Source organism: Enoplosus armatus, chromosome 13 (assembly GCF_043641665.1).
Source record: "Enoplosus armatus isolate fEnoArm2 chromosome 13, fEnoArm2.hap1, whole genome shotgun sequence".
Lineage (NCBI taxonomy): Eukaryota > Metazoa > Chordata > Actinopteri > Centrarchiformes > Enoplosidae > Enoplosus > Enoplosus armatus.
In genome coordinates this window covers 8,050,747-8,072,075 of record NC_092192.1, presented here as the reverse complement: position 1 = coordinate 8,072,075, position 21,329 = coordinate 8,050,747, and the positions used below count along the sequence as shown (strand labels likewise).

At 40.9% G+C, this 21,329-nt stretch overlaps 1 protein-coding gene across 1 annotated transcript in view; it reads left to right on the top strand.

The window, feature by feature from the left end:
- stk32a (serine/threonine kinase 32A) overlaps positions 1 to 21,329 on the top strand; it is a 49,824-nt gene that overhangs the window by 15,819 nt on the left and 12,676 nt on the right. Inside the window, exons 3-6 of the mRNA XM_070917403.1 lie at positions 9,949 to 9,986; positions 15,965 to 16,054; positions 18,066 to 18,169; positions 20,400 to 20,516. Of these exons, the coding sequence (XP_070773504.1) occupies positions 9,949 to 9,986; positions 15,965 to 16,054; positions 18,066 to 18,169; positions 20,400 to 20,516 (349 nt within the window). The remainder of the gene's footprint in view (positions 1 to 9,948; positions 9,987 to 15,964; positions 16,055 to 18,065; positions 18,170 to 20,399; positions 20,517 to 21,329) is intronic.

The window sequence follows — 21,329 nt, the reverse complement described above, 5'->3', positions numbered from 1 at the left end:
TATGTTGTCAGCCAGCAGACGCGCTTAACGACTCAACATGCTTCACTGTTTCATTTAGGAAGCACGCAGCCCCAGGCAGAATGAGTAGGGTTTTCCTCAAAAAAACAATGTAGAGACTCAAAAATAATCCCTCTCAATCATCACTCATGACCCACTAGAAGTATGTGACGGTGTCTGTATCTGCAGAGACCCTGCCCTCTGCCTGTCTTTTCTTATTTTGCTGCGTTCAGCACGTTACTGGGCGTCAACCTTTGGGCAGTGGTTGTGTAGCCCCCAGCCGTGAGATTGAATGTTGAACATCTATTTTTTTTATAATGTGTTTCTTATTGTCAACAAGTACCATGAAAAGATTAAAACAATAATAACAAGTAAGCCTGATTTACAGTAGTTTATTCCTCTGTGCCACAAACAATTAAAAACACATCGATGACCAACACCATTTATTTTGACGCAATCCCAAATACACCGTCCTGCTGCTATAAATGTGATTTAATCCACTGCTGCAAATAGTCCCCAACAAATGCAATATTTACGCCTGTCTGAGTAAAGTTTGCTAAAAACTACAGTCCCCAGACAAAAACCTACTCAGCAATTGAAGACCAGTGATGCAATTTTAAAGATTTTCATCATGGAACAAATGGGCTTGGGGCTGAGAGACACAAACAGGCTGGGGGAATCGGAAAGTATTGAGAGACGGACTAACATATTGTTGGTTTTGGTCCTTCCGTGAAAATTGTTCAGTCTATTTATTCAGATTTCTTATCAAATGAACTGAAGCGTACAGAGACCCAGCTGTTGCAGCATCAAGCCTATTTCAGCCGAGGACTCTCTGTTGCAAGCTATGATCTCTTTTCCCCATCTCTTCTCCCTGCCTCTCTCATTCTCTCCCCCCTTTTTTCCCCCTCTTGTGCTATTTTCTCTACCTACAGTACTTTTATTTCTTTCCCATGCTCTTCTTTCCCTCATCCTCACTTCTTAGTCTCGGTTGTGCAGGATCTGTCTTCCTTCTCTGAGGGAGTGGCACAAAGAGTAGCTCAGCTTCAAATAATTTATTTGCTGCTTCATGTTCTGCACTATCTCTGTGGGCATTTTTCATTTCACTGCACACCCTGCATGCGCATGTGACAAATAAAGTTCTTGAATCTTAAATCCCCTTCTCCTCTAGAGGCCTTTTGCCAAGCTGCCAAAAGGGAATATGGTCTTAATTCACTTATCTGGTTAATTGAAGGTGAAAGGGTGAAAAAAAAAACGGTCTCAGTGGGTTCTCTCATGGATGGGTCTTAAAATGAAGAGATAATATACTGTACTGCAGATTGCATGGAGGCAGACTAAGTCGTTACTCTTACTCTCCATCAGCTGCTTGAAATGGCGAGCGTTTGTCATGTCTTCAAGTGAAGTATTCTTTATTCATGGAGTGTGTTAATGTTTTATTTCCCAGCAGAAGAAGAAAAAAGAAGAGAGAGAGGGTAGGGAGGGAGGGACACTCATATTTCATTAAATGCAGATTAAGGTACCAGCTGGTGCCAGCTCTCTGATTTCCACCACGAAATTGTGAATTGGGCATTATCTTTGTTGAAAAATCTCCCTCAGCTCAACCCAGCTCACAGCAGCAGATTAGCCGATGGGAGGAGGTTTGCGCTCTGAACACGATAGAATGTTTACTCGCTAGTCTGCTCCAAAAACATCACTAATTGCCTGCTTGTGTATCTAACTCACGTGTCTGCCTGCAGGAGAAAGACGGAGAGAGAATTTGGCAGAAAGCAGTCAGGAAGGCAGACAGGGAGACAGAAAGAAGGAGATACCGAATCAAAGAGCCAGGCAGAGAGGGAGGAGAGAGCTAACATTTTGTGTAACACTCCCTGAATGTTTCTGACTCAGTGAATTATTCATCGCTGATAATTGTGATGTGAGTTTTTGGCCTTGGCTTTTTAGTGCCGACTGGCTGCTTTCAGTGTCTGCTCTGCACTCTCGCCGTCTCTCAAAAACCTGCTCCAAACTAGACTGGGGACTTGTCAAGCCCGACTTTCGTCAACCAGACACACTCAGTATGTGTTAATGAATAAGGAATGAACATTTCTCAGCTCAAAAGTTGCTACTGTCATAAACACACACACACACACACACGCACAGGGTTTACCAATGGGCGTAAACACGGCGACAGCCAGACAGACACACACACACACACACGTACACCTGTGTCACTCTCACACTTGTCAGAGCTGCTTCTCTTTAACAGAGAGAAGAAAGGGTGAGAGAGAGACGCAGCAGTTTGCAGGGCTGGAGCTGTTAGCCTCTGTGGGTCTACTTGGGCTTTCAATTCACGTTCAAAGGCAGCGGCTGTCTGACTCGCTCTTCGATGGCTGGTGGGCGTGGGTACTTAGAACTGAGGGATTCTGACACTGTGTGCATCTGCGAGTGTGCGCACATTTCTATGCACAAGTTGTGTATTACTGTGTTCATGCGTGTTCATGTGTGTATTGCTCGTTTTGAGTGTGTGATGTAGCTGAGCTGTGGGCTTTCTGGGGCTTCCAGAGCTCCTCCACTCTGCTTTGTGACAGAGAGGGAGAGGCACAATCTCAAACAGCTCTCCGCTTTTATTCTGGAGTGGAGAAGAGAGCTATACTAAAGCAGCAGAGCCATGAAAGAGCCTCTGATTAAACCGCCTGCAATCTATGCCCAGAAAACCAGGAACACCAATTTCACTGTGGCAGCTATGGATTTTTTTAAAAATGGAATTAAATTAAATTGAATTGAATTAAAGAACAATCCATCCATTTTTTTTTCATTTTACCCAAAGCCAGATAACAGAAAAATGTCAGACATAATGCAGACATAGATTGTTCCTGATTCAGATGAAATGTTCTTATGAAGCTGCATTTTAGACAACATGTGAGAACTTTGGCTTCTCTAATAAAAAATATAAAACTATGGTTTTGTGGGAGAAGAAAAACCAAAACAAAACCTGTACATGTCTCTCAAATAAGCTATCGACAATATCGACAGTATTGTTTTGGTATCAGCACACATCGGCAATAGTATCTCAAAATTGCAGACAATCCCCTGTACCTAAATTCAACTAGGGTAAAAAATCTGTGTGTGCTCCACCGATTTATAGACAGACAGAATGTGTTTTTGTCATCAAATGTGATCGATTATTTGTCACTATTATCAGAACTTATCTGCTTTTATTCCCCTGGGAGCTCTTCAGTTCATGTCTAATGGAAGGGAAGAGTGCATATGTGTGTGTATGCTCTCGTAATGATCTGAGTGTGTGGCTGTGTGGTTGCATGGCCTGTGTGTGTGTGTGTGAGTGGGTGTGCGTGTGTGTATAAGCCTCCGTTGTCAGGTGTGTTTGGCCCTCTCTAGTATCAGTGCCGTATCATATGACCAGGTACAGGGTTCGGTTACCCCTCTGCCTCTGATAGCAGGCTGTAATGAGGCCATTAGATCCTGGTAATAGCTTGTAGGGCCAGTCAACCGAGAGAAAAGCCGAGGGGATCAGCTTGCACCGAGCTCTCCTGGCCCTTCGTCACACTCCTCACTCAGAAGAGACCCAAATTCTTACCTCCATTCTCCCCCTTTTTCTGTTGCTCACTTGATCTTTTTATTTGCTCAGTTTGTTTTTTTATACTTTCTGCCTCTCTTTTAATTTATCCTTAGCTCCCTATATCTCCTCCCCCTCTTTCTCTGTCTAGTCCACCAAGCCGTCTCATTGACTCTCCATTTTATGTTCTCAATATATCCTTCCAAACACTACTATACCTTCTGTTTTCTATCGGATTCACTATCTCCCAATGTATTCTTATAGCTCTCTATCTCTCTCACTCAGTAAATGTATAGCTGTCTGACTTACTTGCTCAGTTCACCTCCTCCCTCTCAGTCTGGCCTGGACGTCACAAACAATTTATGTCAATTCATCCCTTTTACCTTTTCCACCCCTCTCCCTCTCTCAGTTTATCTTTATATACTTTATACCTCCTGTCTTTCTGTGTCTCTTTTATTTTTTTAAGGCCAAGGGAATCATACAAAGCTGTCAATTCATATGTAACACTTTTGATTATCATGTTCTCTTCATTTTTTACTCTCAGATGAATAAAAAAATATATCAGAGAGTCAGACAGGCACCTAAAAGAGCTTCATGCACTGCAGTGACAAAGAATGATTGATGATTACAAATTGCTACCTCATAGTTTAGTGAATATGAAGGATCTGAGTGTAGAAGCTGAAGTAATACACTTTCTCCAAGTCCAGGAGCCCACACAGTCCTACTTATTCAAGTATTTTTTTCCCCCATCACATTTCATCTGATAGAATAGCGTCACTATTTCGTCTCATACGCCTTTTTGCTGTGTCATCTCTGAAAGCATCCAGTTCAAAGTGGGAAACGCTTGCAGATGGTTGAGGTGTCACCCAGCCAAGCCAAGTCACACAGTCAGACGGCACTGGTGTGACAGGAGCTGCAACAGATCCATCTGTTTCTCAGCACTAATAGGCTAATAAACACAGGAGAAACTTAAATACGCAGGTGACAGCTCAGTGCTTTGTCAAGTCTTATCTTTTACTATAGAGACGGACAGTAAATCATACAGATTAGTCACACATACAACTACAGCCAATACAAGCTGCATGAAAAAATGGTATATCAATGGAATTCCTCACTAAGACGACTTCTGAAGAACGTTGTTGAACAGGTTTCTAATGTTTTTTACTATAATCACAATCATAGCCCTCCTGTAGCTGCAATGAACGCAAGGTAAATATTAAAGTCTCTAGTTGAGTCGAGGAAAAGAAAATATCCTGTGAATATTAGCACTGCTCTTTCCCTAGACATCATCATTACAGAGCCGTCTGACCTACTTTTCATTATGACTTTATTTTTGATAGAAAGACTTTAGTTGGTAATTGCTGGGTAATTCTTTTATGTCAGCTTCTATGAAAGGAAAATATAATTTAATTCATGGGTCATTAAACTGAATGCAACTGAGAAACTGAGTATTGATTGTGACTGTAAGAATAGGCTTCATAAGTCTCTGAGGTTTATAAAATATTGACAATTTTAGTGCAAAACCGCTATTTATACAGGGCTGAGCCCATGAAGCGTGTCTGAGTCTATTCTTTCATTCGTTCTGCTTTGTTTTAAAGAAATCTTATTATTTTCAGCTTTTTTATTTATTTATTTGTTTAAGCTATCTATTTATATACTGTTTACATATTACAATATAGATATATTTTAAGAACATCATGCCACTCATATCGCACTTAAAGGATAATTCTGATAAACCTGACACATTTCACATAGTTGTGGCTATTGTGGCTGTATCAGAGATTCAGGGAAATGAGCAGTCTCACAAAAATCATGTATAACAGGGGAGCAAGCTGCACGAGCCTCCTGCAGCTTTTCAAATAAACATGGTTTTTACATGAATCATTTCAAACGCAAGGGTTTTGAGTCTGACCGAAAGTAAACACAGAAAGAAGCTACCTGGAATAGCCATTATGGCTAACTGCATAGGGATCTACATCTGGGGTAACTTGCACATCATTTTGTGTGAGGCTGTGGTTAGCTGCCCTTTTGGCATGTGTAATCCCTCACATATATCTGGGGGGGGGGCGGCTTGCCTAGGGCACTGAATGTGCTAGGTCCGACCCCAACGATAATGTTGAGAAGCAATGCAAATTAATTTGTTGCAGTTACACAGCTAGGATCTCACCTGTGGATAAATCTAGATTTTACAACAGGTCCCACTCTGCAGCAAATGTTTTTCTCCTAAGTCGGATGTGGAGAGCAGCGACCGCAGGAACACCACCTGATGTACGTAGTCTGCCGGGATGGTCCTGTTGCCTCTCTGCCTCTGCCTCCACTATTCGTGTCTCCTCTTTCATTTGATGTAGCTCCTCGTCTGTGTACTCCAGTTCTAATTAATACGGTCGACCATCAAAGTGAAATGACTCACGATCGTCCTCATAATAGCTTTTTGAGTTTCCTTAGCAGACATTATAACCGCAGTGAAAGTCAGCGTCACACATGTAAACAAAAAGACTAATTTAACATTAAATCCACTTTTTTGAGTAAGCATTACTGTATATGTACAGTCACTTTACTATACTATTAATTCAATCTGGTCCCAGACTAAAGTTGTTATTGCAACAGCAGTTCTTGGCTTGTTGAACTGAGAAAAATGAGTAATGCAGCCCCATAGACCAAAGACATAAAATCTGAAAACAGCTCTCAGCTTTGTGGAGCGTTTGGAGTAATAATTTGCAAAGACATCAGGAGGTCAAGAGTGTGTGACCAAGAGAAGTAGCTGACAGTGTTGAACTACAGTACGAGTTTTGAAATGTACGTGCCTTGCACTCATACACATCTGCTTTCCTGTCATTTTGCCACTGCTTCAGCTGAATCTGTTGCAGCGTTGCTAATGTTAGCCAGTGTTTCAAACCACCATGGCTCCGGCCATCTTTTGAAAATGTGAAGGCTTTTAAAACTAAAACAGGTGTTAAGTTGCTCTTTAATGTCCACTGTCAGAGGAACAGGTCAGTCATGGCCACCATCATCACCTCTAGCTCAACAGCTTGGCTTTTACCACGCGCCACCTCCTAATGAGCCTTGCTGCTTTGCTTTATCTCTTGAGCCAGTTGTCTCAGCTTCTCCTTGTTCTGTGGCTTCACAATGGCAGCGTGGCCTTTAGCTATGAAAGCGGCTTCCTTGTGCTTTTTTAGCTCCGACAGACCCCCCCTCCTCCTCCTTTTTCCCCCAGTGCCAGCCTTTGAGGCAAATGTCAGCTAATTAAGGCTTACATGGTCGACCTTTCTCACCCCCACCTGAGCCCGCGCCATTCGATCCGCCAAAGCACCCAAGAGCCGAGCTCCATGCTACAGGTTGTCTCCGTGAGTGTGCCGCAGAAACACACACATGCACACACAGACACACACATAAATACAGGTCAGCATGGCCTTTGATATGCTAAATACTGCTGGGTTCCTACAGGGCAGTAGACTCAATTAGAGGAGACACTTGCTGTCTAACACTGAGAATGAGTTGGCTTTAAGCTGAGATTGCCACAAAGATGATGTGTGTGTGTGTTACAGTGCTACGGTCTCCATATTGTTGTGATTCAACAAAACAATGTTCTCTTGAATGTCCTTTTGTTTCCTCAATATCTGCATGGTGTGTTATTTTGTTCCAACAAACCAACACAGACCAACAGAAGGTCATTTAAAATGCAACGACGCCTCCTTCATCTACTGTGTGTAATGTTTTAGGCATCATAGGAGTCATTCATTTGAACTCACTTACTGAAATGCATGCTTACAAATCAAGTCATATTACACTTGGTCATAAAACACACTTGAGAATGCTTAATAACAGCATCTTGATGTCAATTTCAGGGTGTGGTAATCGTCAAAATGAATGCTGCATTTGATCATCAAGCACAAATGGAACATTTGAGAAGGGCGATGAATATTGAATATCGTCTCTTCAGTTCAAAGCACAAAGAACACACTGTACCCTTCCACTCTTTTAGTCTGCAGCTACACACATGCATCAAGGAAAGGACTGTTCAGATGACAAAAAACACTCATATCTTAGCAGAGGTTGGTAATGATCAACACTTTAAGTGTGTGTGGTTGTGCATGCCTGTGTGTGTGTGTGTGTGTGTGTGTGTGTGTGTGTGTGTGAGTGTGAGTGACCAAAAAGGTGAAACGCGAAAAAAGTATTGAAGCACATGTTGTTAGGAATATTCAGAAGGGCACGGACAATGTTAGTTATGAAAGAGAGAGAAAGTCGACAGTGTCAAGGACAGATACAGATCAGTGAAAATGAGAAGAAAGAGGAGAATAATGTTGCTTTGAGTTAAAATAAATGGCCAGGAGGGACGTCACTCGGCACTAAACACTTTGAAGTGGCTGATCGTTGGTATCGTTACTGTTGCCTTTATGTCACTGTGTAACAATATGGGAATCCAGAGTCTGTGTTGCTCAGAAATGTATTCTCCTTTCTATTAAATCACTTTCCATGGTCCCGGTAGATCGCAGAGCATTTAATAGGCCATCCTGGTGCATTACTTTCATGAGAAGAAAGGGTGATTCAGAAAGGAGAGCCTTTATCAACAAATGTGTGTAATCAGAACAACAAAAAGACATGAGTAGCTGAATGTACAATGGTAAATGTCACTCTTTTACAAAAATACAGAAACACAGAGCATTAAAACACATTCTGGGTAGACTAATGGCTCGTTTTCCTGACTAAAACCACTTCAAAGACGTTGATTTTCTAAGTGTTTGTAAAGAAACTGTTTTCTACGAAAAAAGGAAAGCAAATTAATGACATTTCTATGAAAGCATAAAATTGCAGGAGCGTACCCATTAAGGTTTAAGTATAACTTTGCCTGACTGCTATATTTTATGTAATTTATTTTCCTCATAAAATCTCTGTACAGTAGCTTAAACTTAACACCAGATCCAATACATATTTTATTGTACAGGTAGTATTCTGCATCCAAGAACAGATTTGTCTTCCAGAACAATTTGGAGTAACTGTGCTGCTTCTGGATGTCATTTGGATTCATGTGGTGTCAAAGAAAAAAAAAATAGGATCAGAAAAACAAACATCTGCTAGAAAATGGGAGAAAACAGAAAACACAAAAGGATGGTGGGAAACAAACAGAAGCCGTGACTTTAGTAAGAGCCTCAGTTTTCACCTGTTCCTCTTCTCAGGTGTCTCAGCTACTCCCACAGCTTAACCGGCTGCTCCCTCCTTCCCCCTCCAGTGTTAGTTATTCATTTGTTTTTTCGTCACACGCCTGGCCCACATTGAACAACAACACAGCGCCATTTTAAAGTTTCGGTCTTATTATGTGTCCTTTTTTTGTCATTCACTCAAGTAAAATGATTCATCACAATAGTGAGTCAGGCTACTGTATATTCACCTCCTGGAAGCGTTTACATTTGTTGACCTCTGAACGCAGTTTTGCGTTTTACTCTGGCACACAGGCAGTGTTTTTGTTTTAAGACGTCAGCAGCAGAAAAAGCGGTTTGTTTAGAATAAGTAGAAGAACTGGATAAATTAATGTGAGTAATGTAACCTCCCGGGCAGGACAAAGAGGATAGTGCCACCTACAGAAACTCAAACGTCATCAGCAGTAAACAAGACATCAGAGTACCACCCACACAGTTTTATTTACAGGTAAACTGTGGGAAGTGTGCTACTGAAACAGGAAAGCCTTACAATGTGCGCTTATTACTAAAGATGTTACAACAAAAGCAAAATCAAGGATCTTGTAGATTACTACTTTAAAGCATACGTATCATGTATCATGATGTGATGAAACTGGTGATGACTAATGTTCACAGACCAGTGGTGTCATCTCGGTCCGACATCACTAGTCTGATTTCTGCCTCCCCTGTGGTGGTGTCATGTTGAAATTGAAGCAACTAAAACTAAAACTTCTCTTAACATCTTCTCTTACTTTAAATAATCAGGCCACAAAGCCTGGTCTCCGGTGTCAAAGTTATTCTGTTAGCTGGTTGTACAACAAATAGCCAACCTTATGATTTTACACCCACAGACACAGCATTGTGATGTAGCCTCATACTAAATAGTTAGTAAAATCAGGGTTAGAAAATGTGGGAAGCAGTGATTTAGAGTTACCGTGAACTGAGCAGAGCAGAGTGAAGGCCACTGTAGACCAGCTGTCCATTATCATTGTGGTACTTAAATACAAAATCACACAATTTTGTATTCAAGTACTTAAAGTATTCAATTTTGAGACCACCAGCAGTAGCTGCATCCACATCTTCTTCATTTTATTGGCGCCTCCCTGGGTTGTGATTATTATTTGTCTTTTTATGTCGGCCCACTGGGAAGGTGCCTGGTCTTTTACTCACTACACATATACACAGAAACGCATACTAATCCCACTGTACTGTTTGTGTTTCCCCTTCCAGAGACATCAAACCTGACAACATACTACTGGATGAACATGGTAAGATCCCTTCTCTAATTCTATTTTTAATTCACCCATATAGATGTGAGGGGGGTGGAAAAAAAGTCCAGAATCTATACAATAAGATTTGATTTGGTTTTGTAGTTGTTTACCTATGCTAATAACATTTGACTTGACTCACATGGTGACCTGACTTGACTTAGCGTCCTAAATTCAAGACTTAACTGCTTCTGACTAAGGATTTTACCAAACCTCCAACCTCTGGGATCACTTCTGCCCAGATCAAAGCAGTTGAAAGGCCCAGAGGCAGGTTTCACAGTCATTGCCTTAATGGGCCTTGCAGCATATTTTAACAAATGCAACACAGAGAAGGAGTGCACATGTGCATTTTTATTTTCTGTCCACAGGGTCCACAGTCTGCGTCGGGTGAAGCACTGTGACGTTTTTTTCCCTCTGAATTATGGGATGAAATAAGACATAAGAAATAAGAAATAAGAGTGGTGTGATAGAAGTGTGGAGGACAGGGTGATATTCATCATACCTCCTCTCTGCGGTGAGGGAAAATTCACTTCTGAATGATTGATTAAGTCTCATCATAGGCTTTAGCATCAGTTTCACGCAGATAGACATACACACATGCATGCACATACAATGACAATAGAGACAGAGAGAGCAGTGTGTGTGTGTGTGTGTGTGTGTGTGTGGGAGAAGAACAATTGTAAATCAAGGCCACATAGAGAGAGACTGAACATTTCAAGTTCTTACGTATGATGAAGCATCGGCTTGACATGCATGATAATGAACACACACCTGGTTGAAGTAATGGAGGTGTCAGATTACAACAGTACAATACTTTGAACTAATCCCTGAATTAACTGTCCATCTGCTCTATACAGACAGCAGACGCTATCTTAAAGATAATTTAAGAATTATCTTTACAAGGTTATATCCCACAGGTTGCACATACTAGGAGGATGTCATACTCCATCTCAACAACACCTGTACTCTTGTGGCACTGGCATGTAGAATGAAAACATATATTTGTCCTCAAATGCAAGAGATTTGAGTAAAATCTGCACAGACAGCACAAGACCAAAAGTGTCCTTATACTTTTGGCCATATAGTGTACACACATACACAGACCCACACAAACGTACTGAGATCTCAGAGGGCACTGGGCAGCTGCTTAAGGGACCCGAGGAGATATGTGGGATGGCAGCCCTGCTGTCGCTAAAATAAAACTGGAAACAAACAAAGAACGACAGAGAGAGAGAGAGAGAGAGAGAGAGAGAGAGAGAGGTGAGCTGGAAGAAAGAGTGAGGCAAACAGGGAGAGCCACAAGGACAAGACAAGAAGGAGGAAAGTGATGAGCAAACATTTCGGGAAAAAAAGATTTGTCAAAGGAAGAAAAACAGGGTAGACAAAGAGAGTCGGAGATGTGCGCAGAAGAGAGATAAAGAGGGAGGAGAAAGAGGAACGCGGCTTTGTCAGCCGCAGCCTGATTTCCAAAGGACAACAAATGTTCACCTGTGGTTTCTCTCTCTCTCTCTCTCTCTCTCTCTCTCTCTCTCTCTCTCTCTCTCTCTCTCTGTATGTGTGCGTGTCCTTTCAAACTCAATAAGCACTTCTCTCCTCCTCATGCACTTTACCCACACTCTGTGTTTCTGTGCAGACCTGTAGTTTACCTCTCCACTTAAGTCTAAAACAACATGAGGTACCAGAGGAGGGGGAGCAGGCTGTTTGCTTCTGCACACCACGTCAATATTGCAAGCTGGAATAGACCCGTTCCTCCTGTGGTCCTCTGGAAGCTTCAAATACATAAAAATAATTTACTCATGCACGTGCGATGTTGCTTTGTTAAACGGCATAGCCCCAGGATGCTGAGAGAAGCTCCAAGAGGGCCGTTGTCTAGGTTATCCACTGCGGGCACGAAAGCAGGCACTACATTAAGGCGATATTGAGAAGGGAAACCACATCTCTCTCCCCCCTCTCAACACCTACGAGACTCTTTAGAAAAGGACAGTTTATGATCTTTCCTGATAATAAAAAAAATCCGGTAGAGTTTTTAGGGTAATAGATCAGTAAATTCATATGAGGGACAATACACGCCTGCAGGCTAATACAGTATTTAAAATGCATTAAGTTTTATGTTGTACATGTCATGTTTTCATGGTGACATCTATGTGTCTGTTTATCATTCTGCCCATGTCCATAAGCAATACATTCAGAAAAGTTATATCACAATGACAGAGACGGACCTGATTAGGTTTTGGCATATCTTGTTGTACAAATTTGCAACAATCCTTTTTACCTTAATCAGAGAACAGGCGTGATAGATAGATGACAAGCATGTCCCCACAGAAATATTGGCTAAGTGATGCATTCATTAACTTAACTGATGACTTCATTAGCATCATTGGGAATGCTTAAAGTTTTATTTCATCGTCATGATTTGGCAGCTCTCGAGTGCCTCTCGATCATTGTGGTGTTATGATATCTAAATCAAATTCCACAGTAATGTTTAGGCACATATGTCCTTGAAAGGTAGTTAACATGTCATCAGTCCTATAAAGAGTATGTAGGGATTCTGACTTGGTAAAAGGCTTTGACGATATAACAGGAGAGTTTCAAGAGTGCTGAACTTCTGCTGTGGCTTAATTTCTCCTGCTTCATGATACAAGCCAATGTAGTTTGAGTCATGTTACATAAAGCTTATATATATATATAAAGTTCATGTGGAAGTGTTCAAAAGTGTTGATACTTAAAATGGGCCACAGAAATCCAGGATGGACCATTAGTAAACTCATTTGTGTCCGTACAGTATATGCCCCGTAGTTGTCATTAGTGGTGGGGGTGTTTTGAGGTAGCGGTAAGCAAAGAGAAATTAAAAATAGAAGAGATATGCAGCCGCGTGACATAACCCAAGGATCAAACCTCGACAGTTGTGGAGGTAATCCCAGTAAAACACGTTAGATAACTAAGCTACCAGGAAACCTGCTGAACCATTGTTCAGCCACCACTGAACAATTCAACACTCACAGGCAGGGAGCACTGAGTGGAGACAAACGGGTTAATCTCACGTACGGATTATAGATTTTAGAGCAAGAGATTTTACTTGAATTTAAAGCATCACTACAACTCTGAACTACATGCATTATTTTAACAAATTCAAATTTGACGTGCATTCTCTTCATTTAGAGCACACGCATGCTCAAAGTGAGTGAAGTGGCTCTCACAAATAGTGCAATAGCAGGACAAAAGGAACTGTAATTAAAAGCAATGCAACATCAGTTAATTCAGTTGTTTTCAGGTCTCTAAAACACTTTAATATGTCAATATGCTAAACAACAACAGTAACAGTGCATGAAAATAATTACTTTGCTGAAAATGAAAAAAAAGAGTAAGTCATTTTCAAGACTGGCTTGTTATGTTCAGTAATTAATTAATTAATTAATTAATTAAATATATTAAGTCACAAAGGCTGATTGGCTTCCTCTCTGTCTCTGCAAAAAGCAGACTCCTGCTAGTCACTCTACAGCAGCTAATGCTGCGTTAAAATAAAAGCACTCTGCCAGAAATAAGCTTCTTTTTTTTCTCTCCCAGGGATCCACTTTTGATTAACTAACAATGGACCCCACCAGTGAGGAACCACTGCTTTATTATATCCATTCAATGTACCCAGCAAGTCTCCCACTGTAGCACTGTACATTTTCCATAATACATATTTGAAAACGGTGCCATAGTTCATCTCTTAATCTCTCTGTCTCTATGTCATGTCACTTTTACCACCATATCTGCCCTATCACTGAACTAACTAGACTCCAAATTACAAATTCATTATACTGGAGCAAACCCATGAGTCTAAAAACCCTCTGCTATTGGCCACCAGAGGCTTTACTGCTCCTTACACCTAACTAGAGCAACGAGGTTTGAACTGACCAAGCAATGGATCATTACTGGCACACTTGGAGCTGTTTTGACCTGATCTCAGAATGACACATTGGTTTAAAAAGTCAACATTTTATTTTGCTACTAGATACTTTTGGCCCAGCAGTCCAACATTTTGATGACTGTTGTCTGTTTCTTCCTGCTGGCTACTGTGTAAAACTCCTGTCCTAAATCTGTCTTCTGCAATGCTGAGAGATATGGAGAAAGAAAAGAAAAAAAATTTGAGATAAGTATGTGACAGAGATAAGAGGCATCATTAAATATGAAAACGTGAAAGACGCTCTACTCTTACTCAAGCTTCCCTTAAAGTCTAGACCAGGGGTGCACACACTTTTTCAGCATGCGAGCTACTTATAAAATGATCTACCTATTATAAAAATGCAAAACATAAATTTATTTATAAATATATTGAGTATTCTTTATATGTACAATATATGTTGGTGTACCTTGCATAACTGCATGAACCCATATTGCACAATATAACTCTGTACATTTTTTGTCATTACCTTACTCTGATGACTTGCACTGAATGGAATCAGCCAGGGATGCATTTTGCCGCACTTGGCGCGCTTGTGCGCGCATGCGTGGTGACCCATGTGTCAGAAAAGATCAGATGTCAGACTGGCTGCCCTGTATGTCAATCATGTAACAAATTTCATAGTGAGGATGGATGATAGGCTGACGTCTATTTTTTTAATGCCATGCGATCTACCCACACTACCTTTGCGATCGACGTATTTGGCACCCCCTGGTCTAGACTGACATTTCTGTCCTGCTGCACCTTTGTCACTGTCATCAGACTGCATTGACAATGGTCGGCAAAGTGCCACCTAATCTCCCCCCTGTGCATCACTACACAGCTACACTCATACACCACAGCTTTGAACAGAGTATGTGAGCATATTTCCAACTGTAAAGGACACGGAGGGGTAAAGAAGTAGGAGCATAAAGTAGTGAGAAAAAGAGATATCGGGTTTATGGAGGAAAAAGAAAATGAAAACCTGAATAATAAGAAGAGGAAGATATGGGGGGGGGGGGGGGGGTAGAATAAAAGGTACACGGACAGAAAAGGTGTGATAATGCAAAGTGACAAAACATTGAGTGAGGGAGGAAAAGAGGAAGAGATTTTTAGTACAGTTCTCTTATCTCTGAGGCTCAGCGTCCTTGTGTAAATAAACACTTAAACTGGGCAGCTCCTGTCTGCTTTATATTCACACACAGTTATCTGTTTGTGTGTGTGATAAAATATTCTGCCTTTTTAAAAATCAAAAAGTGTACAGTGTACAGTGTACAGTGTGGATATGCAGCTTTTGTCTGTGGTCTCACTGTATGTGTTTGTGGGGCTACCGGGGACAACCATTCATCCGAACAATCACTCTGCGGCAAAACCTCTCCAGCTCTGTCTTGCTCTCTCTCTCTCTCTCTCTCTCTCTCTCTCTCTCTCTCAGTATGACACACACACACACACACACACACACACACACACACACACACACATATATACATTCAACTCATTACTGTGTGCTCACAGTGCATGGCAAAGACTCTGGGCCATCTTGCAGCACGGTGAGACACAGGTCAGTGGTTCGACTTTGGAAATCACTGAGGTTTGCCGCCAAAACACTCTGTACACTCTTTCAGCTCAGTATCACAATATCATCGCACGCACGTTTTATTCCATCAATGAAGTTGCAGTTAATTTGCATTTGATGACTTTTAATAATATCAAAGTAAGAGCATTATGATTATAAGAATGCGTAAAGGAAAAGGCATTATTTCAATGGATTATGTTGTATATTAAAATTCCTTTGATCCTCATTTTTGCATATCTTACACTCACATAAGCAGCATACAAAGTAGGATAGGTGCTATGTGTAAGCTGTGGTTAAATTTAATTCCAAAAGAAAAAGCTTAAACTTTAAGGGGAAACACAGTTACTGTAAATAGTGATGGTGTAAACAGAGCTGTGATTGTGATTTATAGGGTTCACACAAGTGATGTAAATGTAAATGTGTATTAAAAACATGCTCTCTGTCACTTTGAGGTAATATAATCTTTCTGCTCTGCAGGGCACGTCCATCTAACAGACTTCAACATCGCTGCTATTGTGAAAGAAGACCTAAAAGCAACGTCCATCGCTGGGACGAAGCCGTACATGGGTAAGAAAATACACTTTTGACCAATACCTCACAAGGAAACTTTAACTTTGGAGACATCCAACAGAAGCTAGAGGAAACAGTTTGAAACTATGATCTTTATTTACAGAAACCATGGAACATAACTTATATAAACTCCACAGAGCACGCTTATGTTTGCTAATCCAAATTCCCAAGGACACCAAAGGGACGTTAGAGACAAACGCTGATGAGCCCAGCTTTCACTGGAGGAAGCATCCTCCCTCTGCTGTACAGAAGGCAGTTTATCTCTTGTTCGTATTTGTTGATTCATCACTCGATGTGAGAAGACAAACACCCAACACACAGAACAAACAGAGCACATCTCTCCAGTCTGAGGCTCAGGATGTGATTCTTACATAAAACCCTGTCTAAAGTAGGTTTCAAAAACTCAATGACTGATTTAAGAGTAATTAAATTATTGATGAAGGAATGAATGATGGATAGATGGATTGAGGGACACGTGCAGAAAATGCTCCTGTCCAATGCAACAGTTGAGCATAAAATATTTTCACCCCTAAAGCAAGAGTTTGACTTTTGTTACAAACAATTAGCTCTGATAAACAGAACACAGAGACATTTCCTCCATTTTTGTGTCTTTCTTGTGTCCAAATAAAACAAATATATATAGTATATACTTGAGGCTTATTTGTTTGATTTTGATACATGAGCCCAAAATCTGAGAGTAGTGTTAACATTTTAAAGAAAGTAATACTGCCTTTAGAAACCAGCATTGATCCTTTTCAGCACCGCTGCAGTCGTCCACAACATGACTCTTAAGTACAGTACCAATCAGGTCGATGAGTATTCAGCTCCTGAGAGATCAGATAGTAGCTAACAGGATTTCAGGGGGATGTGAATGACGAGGCAGCCCATCTTTTTGTGTGTGCAACTGTTTTTTTCCTCATAAAAAGGTTGTGGTCATGATGGAGAATTATCTTGTAACCATGTGTCACTAGATTTCAGGCGAAATACTCTGTGGTGTAATAGATAATTTATGGGTACCCCCCTCCCATCATGATGAGTGATGTAAATTCATCTTGACCATTTGAAACAAGATTACAGCTGAACAACCTTTTCCCAAAAGGAGATTATCCACTTCCACAGGACGGAAAAAAAGTAACTAACCAATTTAAGGGATAGGTCATCCGACTCAAAACCTGTTTAGTCAATTATTTAATGCAAAGACATTATGATGCCACATTGGCAACAAATTAGATCCCAATAATTAATATTTGCCTGTGGCAAAATTAATGGAATTTATGTATTCCTCGCGTGAAAACTGGCTGGTTGTGAGCTCAACCTCTTATATGCAACTTATACATCATAATGCTATTCTGTTTCACAAGCCCCTTTCAGACATGCAACTTGTTAATGTGATGGCAATTTTACATGTCGGTATCATGTCTGAATAAGAATCCAAGTCACTTTCTTCATAAAAGTCCTGACAGCTGGGTCAGACCTGGTAACATTTCAGTAACACTTCCAACATCCACAGACTCCCTTGCTATCATTTCAGTTTTCATCTATGCAGACTGCATGGGAAATAAGCCGAGTTCTCTATATACACTAATAAGTGATCAAATTGATGAGAAAATTCATGAGGGCATTCACTGTGAGAAGAGGGAACAAGTGTCCTGTGCACTGATGATGGCCATTAATTATGGCTTCAACAACAAAATAAAATCCATCACAATGCAGTGCCAACTAGTGTGCAAGCAGCCCTTCTATGTGTGAATAAAGCCATTATGGAACATTTACGTAACAAAGGCCTATGTCTGAATTACAAAAAGACAGGACTTAGATGAAGCAAGCTATGTTATGTATTCCATGTCTGAAAAGAGCTACAGTTAAAATAAACTGTCCCTGACCAAAATGTCAGAAAGAGGAAGGGATCAAACATGCACAGAAAAGTCAGTTTCTAACCTAGATACATGTGTCATCACACACCATACTATCATTTAATTTTACTGTACAATATTTTTCTATCTATCAGCTCCTGAGCTTTTTCAGACCTTCGAGGGGTCCCACCCTGGCTACTCCTTCTCCGTCGACTGGTGGTCGCTGGGCATCACAGCCTATGAGCTACTAAGAGGACAGGTAACGGAGACGCACCCGGAGTACCATCACCATGTCCACATCTCCACTCACTTCAGCGTGGCCCGGCACACTTTACTGTAGTGAATAATACATATGACATCTACAAGAGTGCACTAGAATAGACCTGTCAGTAGGAAAGCAGACATAAAGCAGGTCCTTCAGACTTCACAACAACAAAAGGGGGGTGAAGTTATAATTGAATTTTACATTTAGGCTGACCTTACTATGGAATATGTTTAAATGTTTAGTCACGGTGCGAGACGAATCGCTGCAGCAGAATGAGAAAAAAAGAATACAAGTTATTTCGAGAGCCATATAATTGGAATTGATTTTTTAAGTATTAATTATTTAATTTTGTGCTGGTCCCATCTGGAGAAGTGTAATTCTGATGTCACGGAAATAAACACAGGACATAATGTCTTCAGTCCATCTCCTGGCTGTATCAGGCCGAGTCTTAACACTTGACAGCGGTCTGTTCATTGTGGACTCAGCTCCAGCTGCAGCTGCAGAATTTCCTCTCATGTTTCAGGATGATGATTACACAAACGACAGTAACCTCTGTCTACACTGACAAGGACCCAGAACACCTGAAACTGATCCGGAGGTATCATGAAGTGTTTTTGAAATCAATTTCTCTTTTTAGACATGTCAGTGCTCTCCCTCTTGCCTTTCTCCTTTAAACTAGTGACAGGTACTTTACCTAATAACTTTCCATTACACTTTCTAATTTGGATTCCGACCATTTTTTGAGCGCAGAGTTACATCTTACTCCCACTAAAATATCTTCAGTCCTCCCTGAAGCTTTATTTTACCTCAAAACCTTCCTTTAACCCTTCTAAAATATGTTTTGTCCTCTCTCTGACCTCAAAGCTACATCTTATGTGCACCAAAATACCCTCAAGTCTTCTCTCTTACCTCAAAGCTGTGTCCTGTGATTTTTACATGCCGTCACACCCAGAAATGACTTAGAGTGACACAGACGTTAGCCTCATTCTCTCTCTTTCCTCATACTCCACTTTTTGGACGTTCCTCTATAATCCGCGTCATCTACCTAAACCATCTCCTAAACTTTCTTTCACCCCTCTCTCTGCACACCACCCTCACATCTCCCAGACAATTCATTTTCACTTCATACCTCTGTCTCATAGGGACTTTCTTCCACGCCTTTCTCTGACTGGCACATTTCTACACCGTCTCTGAAGCATAAAATGAGTCCCAGGGTGTTAAAAATCTGGCCTGCTGATGTGCGGAATTATTTGGCTGTTGAAAATGGAGGGCTAGCTCACTATTATCCAGCTCCAGGCACCTTTCGACCCCTTCTCAGCCTTTACTTCATCTTATCTCTCTCTTAAGCTCCAATACCGTCTTACTTCATTCATGCTTCACTCAGACCATTTTACCCCTCTCTCTCTAACCATGCTTCCCTGCAGGGCATGACCACTGGTTGCAGGTACAGATCCAGCATCTCAGAACCACAAATCAATCACTGTCACTTAGTTTCTCCACCTCCAGCCTCCATTTCTGTTTCTAAATAAGACCACACTTGGTAAACTTCCAAAAGAATGCAAATATATTGTAATACATGAGCCCGTTCCTGCCTTCTGAACATCTGACTCCAAAAGAAAATATTTCCCATTATCTGACACCTTATGTGTGCCCTGTCTGGTGGACATCTGCAGAATGTGATAATTGATATCATGCATCTAAAAGAGCCTATAATAAAAAATTAAGAATGGCGAGGCATCCACCTGGGTTCCATTTCTCTTTTCATCAGGGAATATTTGCCCATTTATTAATTTTCTCTGCTGTAAACAAACAACCTTCAACCAGCCTGATCTAGCTGTGTCATTCTCCAACTCAAGTGAGAGGACTCTCTCTGTCCCAGACGAAGACCAGAGGGTGGAGAAGGACTCGTGTGAAGAACTCTTGACAGGCTTTCCTTTGTTTTCTGACCAACAGAAAGCCCTCTGACACTGAAAGGCAGAGAGTTTAAGTTAAGTTGTGTTTTGAGAATAGCCCCTTATTCTCTGTTTCCTCTATCATTTGTCCTCATCAGTGCTGGAAATGGGTTCACAGAAGGTGAGCACAAGGAGAAGAGCAAAAGAGAGTAGAGAGGGCCAACTGTGGAACAAACTGAGACACATACTTTATCAGAGAAACTCCTCCAGGCAGTGCATGACTATGAATACACATTGCCTGTAACTTAGTGTCCACTCTCTCTTCTTTTCAGAGACCATATGTGATGAGATCCAGTACACCAGCTAATGAGATCCTTCAGACCTTCCACAAGGTCCATCCCAGCTACCCAGCAGCCTGGTCTTTGGAGATGAAGTCTCTTCTCAGAAAGGTAAATGAGTGGCATAATACACAGTATACTGTAGGAGCAGAGGGTATTTATCTCATCTTTTCACATGATACTAACCCCATCACCATCGGAATCAGAATCAGAAATACTTTATTGATCCCCGAGGGGAAATTAGACACGTTACAGGTGCTCCCATTCAAGAATAGAAGAAGTAGCATAGAGCTAGAAATGAGACGTATGTAAAAATATAACATATAAAAAATGAAATATATATATATTTGCAGTATTTAAGTGAAAAATAAAATATATACAATAACAATGTGTATGTATGTATATATATGTATTGCATTGGTGAATTATCACCCAGGTTATTGTAATTTTAAGTCAGGAACAGTCAGTAGTGCAATACTCGTTACTCACTACTCAATACTCGTTTACAAAACCAACAGGCTAAGAACAGGTGAAATACTGGGAGGAATACAAATATCGTGCAAAACTTGGACACATATGTATTGAATATGAGTATATGTTGACAGGAAGTAATGCTACACTGACCGACATGTAACTCTAATATTGTCTGGCCCTACTTCTTGGACAGATCTGTAATTTTTTGGTAGACAGCTTCATGTTGCTTCTATTCTCTTTATCCTTCAGTACTACTGAATGTTTTTCCCCATGAGGACTCACAGTGGCAGATGCTGACTGTTTACAAGTTACATCTTCAGTGTACAATGACATTACGTGCCTTTCATCTAATAGTGCCCATTTACCAGCGCTCAGAATCTGAAGTAACTATTCCCCGTGAATTTTCAGTGTACGCCAAACCTCTCTCGAATGTGGGTGGGTGAGACAGTC